General features: G+C 38.8%; 1 protein-coding gene across 1 annotated transcript; it reads right to left on the bottom strand.

The window, feature by feature from the left end:
• Nucleotides 1-737: 737 nt before the first annotated feature.
• LOC144641010 (uncharacterized) lies at nucleotides 738-3,385 on the bottom strand. The gene has a single exon (XM_078500071.1). It carries the CDS (start codon nucleotides 3,343-3,345, stop codon nucleotides 2,071-2,073), a length of 1,275 nt encoding a protein of 424 aa, XP_078356197.1. The 5' UTR covers nucleotides 3,346-3,385; the 3' UTR covers nucleotides 738-2,070.
• Nucleotides 3,386-4,347: the final 962 nt, after the last annotated feature.

Genomic DNA, 4,347 nt, shown 5'->3' with positions numbered 1-4,347 from the left:
GAAAGTGGTCCTCGTCAGGGAAATCAGTCATATTCTCCACGATGCCGGCGACTCCAGCTATTTCCCAACCTTTCTTTAATAATTGTTGCCCCACCTTCTGACGTTGTCATATAGTTGAACAGGGTCACTATAATATTTAATTTTGTATTCCTCTGGCGGGCGAGAGTATCAATTTTACGCGTATTAAATTTGACCGAGACAAATTCAGCGAGTACTAAATTTAGCGATTTTGGCCCAACTCGCTAAAATTAGTAGCCGCAAACCCTTTGCAGCTGGGGTCACGTGACCAAATTTTTACTTAAAAAATTATATTACGGACTATAACATAACGAATGCCAGAAAATGGAAAGGGCATGTCGAAAATGGCAAGATGGCCAAGTTTGAGGTCCCTGGTGTTAAAGAATAAGGTTTTATGAGGGTTTAAATTTTTGAAAAATTATGAACAGATAAAGATTTGCATGAAAAATGTTGCTGGAGGGCAAGGATGATTGGTCAACTTTCTTACTTGGCCATTTCTATTTTCGACATGCTCTTTCCATTTCTGGCATTCGTTAAGTTATAGCCCATAATTTTATAAAAAGAAGGTCGCGTGATGGTATAGCTGCAAAGGGCCTTATTGAGTAATGTTCAGGATTGAACGCAGTTACGAAAATTACAATTTTTGTATTCTTAGAAAGGCTACGAAAAAGCGCTGTTTTGTGCTAAATGACGAAAAATCGCAAGATGGTCGACGAAAATGACGAAATTTATTCGCGAGCTGCAAGGAAGGGAGCAACGCGAAACAGTTTATGGTTACTCATCAAGAGCATTAGAAGCATTAAATCACTGAAAACTTTATGAATATTGCACTGTTTATTTAGTGCAAAATGTGTTATCAAAGCGTTTGATTTGATACCAAAACCACAGACAAGATTTATAGAAATCATTGTGTCATTTACGTGATTTGTCGAGGCAGCGTGATAAATGAGATCGTGCTTCCTTTGAAAGGTAATTTGTTATGTTCAGTGCAGTGAAAACATGACAAATAAGACTCGCACATAATGAAAACTTAAATATTAAAACTTGACAGTACGAGTTACAGGTTATAATACGAATTTACTTTTCACAAGAATACGAATAGACATGTCGTGGTTTAAATTTATCTTTGGTTTAAACTTTTCAAACCAAAGAAAATACAGTTTTTCTTTGTCTACTAGTCATTATCATAAACTGAAACAAAAGGAAATAAAAACCAATCTAGTTTAAAAAAAAATTAAACCAAAAATTAAACCACAACATATACAGTAAAACATACATTGCACGTGTTAGGAATTTACATTTCAAAGGAACGGTTCTCTTTTACATTTCACTAAAATAGATCGAAGCGAACTAAGATTAAGGTCTAAATAAATATATCAAGGTTTGATTAATCTTTCGATCTGAAACTAGCCAAAACAAATCTATAGTAACTGATTGGAGTCCAGTTCTTACTCTTAAGCTTTTCGACTGACAAGAGCCAACGACCCCGTACCACTGTCATTGAGTAAAGAGTGCCGTTCGAGTCCCCCCCCCCCCCCTCCTCCCTCCCGGATGACGTCCATTCTGGCGGCCGTTTGTCCGGCGGTAAAACACCGCCAAAGCTGATAGTCCTAATATGTCCCTTAAACGCACAGTACCCCCAGAATAATTTCCGTCTCAATGTGCAAGGAGTAATGCCCATGCTATAATATCCGTCGCCCTGTATGTTCAGATTTCTGAAGGTCGGGACACACAAGGCAGCAAGGCGCAGCGACAGGTCTCTGCGACAAGTCGCTCAGTGTGTACTGCTTTAAAAACAAGTCGCTGCGACACTGAGGCGCTTGTTCGGTGCACACGCAGCGAATTTGGAAGAGTGGGAATTTGAACTATTTTTAAATTCAATATCCAAAAATGTCGCAAAAATGTACCATGTCACACGGAGCAGCCGACATGTTGCAGCAACTTGTCCCCGCGACATGTTGCAGCGACTTGTGGCCTAGTCTGTCCCGACCTTAACATGACTGAAACATTAACCAGTCTGTGTTTATATGTTCTTCCCGAACACCTAAGGTATCAGCAATTTTCCTGCTTAATTTCTTTTAATGTTCCTAAAAGTTCATAGATACTGAAGGTATTATTATCACGTTTCTCCTTGTTAAATTTCTTCTCCTTGTTGTGCGTTGTCTTGTGTACATTTAAACTTTTTGCCCAACCAAAACGCTTGCCACACTGGTCGCATTCAAACGGTTTCTCCCCTGTGTGTGTTAGTTTGTGACTTTTTAGATTATGTGCCTGGTTGAAACACTTGCCACACTGGCTGCACTTGAAGGGCTTTTCTCCTGAATGTGTCACTTTATGCTGCTTGAGGCCTCCTGCATGATAAAAACCCTTTTCACAAAGATCACACTTAAAAGGCGCCTGTCCTGTGTGTGTTTTTTCGTGTCGCTTAAGTGAATCTGGATAAGTAAAACACTTGCCACACTGGTTGCACTCAAAGATCTTCTCTCTTGTGTGTGTTTTTCCATGTTTCCGTAGATTATATGAACGACTAAAACACATGCCACATTTGTTGCATTCAAATGGCTTCTCCCCTGTGTGTGTTCTTTTGTGCTGCTGTAAATGAGTTTTCAGATGAAAACGTTTGCCACACTGCTCGCATTCAAAAGGTCTCTTTCTCTCGTCTGTGTGTGTTAGTTTATGCTGGTTTAGATTATGTGCCAGACTAAAACACTTGCCACACTGGCTGCACTCAAAAGGCTTCTCTCCTGTATGTGTTACTTTATGCCGCTTAAAACTATTTGCATGATAAAAACATTTTCCACACTGGTCACACTTAAAAGTCGCCTCTCCCGTGTGTCTTCTTTCATGCCGTTCCAATGTTTCTGGATAATTTAAATATTTGCCACACCATTTGCACTCAAAAGGCTTCGCAGTTGTGTGTGTTTTTTCATGTTTCCGTAGACTAGTTGCACGATTAAAGCACTTGCCACAATGGTTGCACTTAAAAGACTTCTCTCCCGTGTGTATTATTTCATGTCGCTTTAGATAATCGTTGAGACGAAAACACTTGCCACATTGGTTGCATTTAAAAGGCTTCTCTACTGCGTGTTTTATTTTATGTTGCTTTAGATGATAGGCGTCTTTACAACATATGCCACACTGGTTGCACTCATAAGTCTTCTTTTCTATTTGCGTTTTGGTACGATCTTTAAGTTGTTCAGTTTTATTAAACAGCTTGTCGCACTGGTCGGTTTTCAGGGGTGTAGCTGCTATGGGAATATCTTCATTTTGTTCCAGACTGCTAGTTGTAGCGAATGACGTTTTGTCCATGTTGTGATTACTATCCATATTGCTAACTTTGAACACTAGCTGGTATCCCCTAACGATATTTTGTCCTTGAAAGATAAGAAATTTTTTTTTTTTGAATAAGCAAAACAATAGATATTTATGTTTGAAATCTACGTCGTGGATTTACAGCAGTTAGAGCGATTTTAAAGTGCCTATGAAATGAAAACCAAGTTGAACTCATATGAAAGGCCTTTCAAAATGAAGAAAGATGGTGTTTTCCTTTTCCTGATATCTTTTCTCGTTCAAGAGATATTAACGATTTTGTATTATGCAAATTAGATAACTGATGACGTCATAAGTTTGACAGTAATTGGTGTAAAAACACAAAATCAGTAGTATCTCTGTAAATACTAAAGCAAAGTAATTGAAACTTGGCACGAGTATTGAGCCCTAAGAAATACACCACATGTTGCATATTTTGGTGTTGCTATGGCAACACTCTCGGTTCCAGATCTCTTTCATGCGGATATGGCAATCCGGGGTTTTGATCCATTCCAAACCCCATTTCCCACCTTTAGGGTCATTTGGGTATCTAGTGCAATGAGCACATTACGTATGTTTGGAATGACACCACTTACTTCTCCCTGTAAAGCTTCTCCCTGATATTTGATTAAAGAAGAAAAAGGCTGGAAACAAAAGTGTTGCCATAGCCCTTTTTAATTTTGAAATATTGGAGTAAGGTGCAGGATTACAGAAAATAAATTCAGTACAACACAGGTACCCCAAACTCTATGGGAGAAATAGATCGTGTGACCTTTGTTCAGCGTTGCGTGAGTGTTGTATTTGAGCGTCATGGCGACCATTGTGTAACATCAAAATTATAAGGATTTGTATGAGAAAAAAATGATTCCTACTTCAGTTTTCAATATAAAGATCCCTGTACCTGACCTCCTCTGTCTGTTAAATTGTCTCCTATGTGTTTTTTGGGCGATATAGCTCAATTACAGTGATTTTTAGTTCCATTGCTTTTCTCTCTCTCAATCCTTTACCAAGGTTGAGCCA

Source organism: Oculina patagonica, unplaced genomic scaffold (genome assembly GCF_052425735.1).
Source record: "Oculina patagonica isolate OP01 unplaced genomic scaffold, crgOcupat unplaced608, whole genome shotgun sequence".
Taxonomy (NCBI): Eukaryota; Metazoa; Cnidaria; class Anthozoa; order Scleractinia; family Oculinidae; genus Oculina; species Oculina patagonica.
This window is presented reverse-complemented; position numbering and strand designations above follow the sequence as displayed.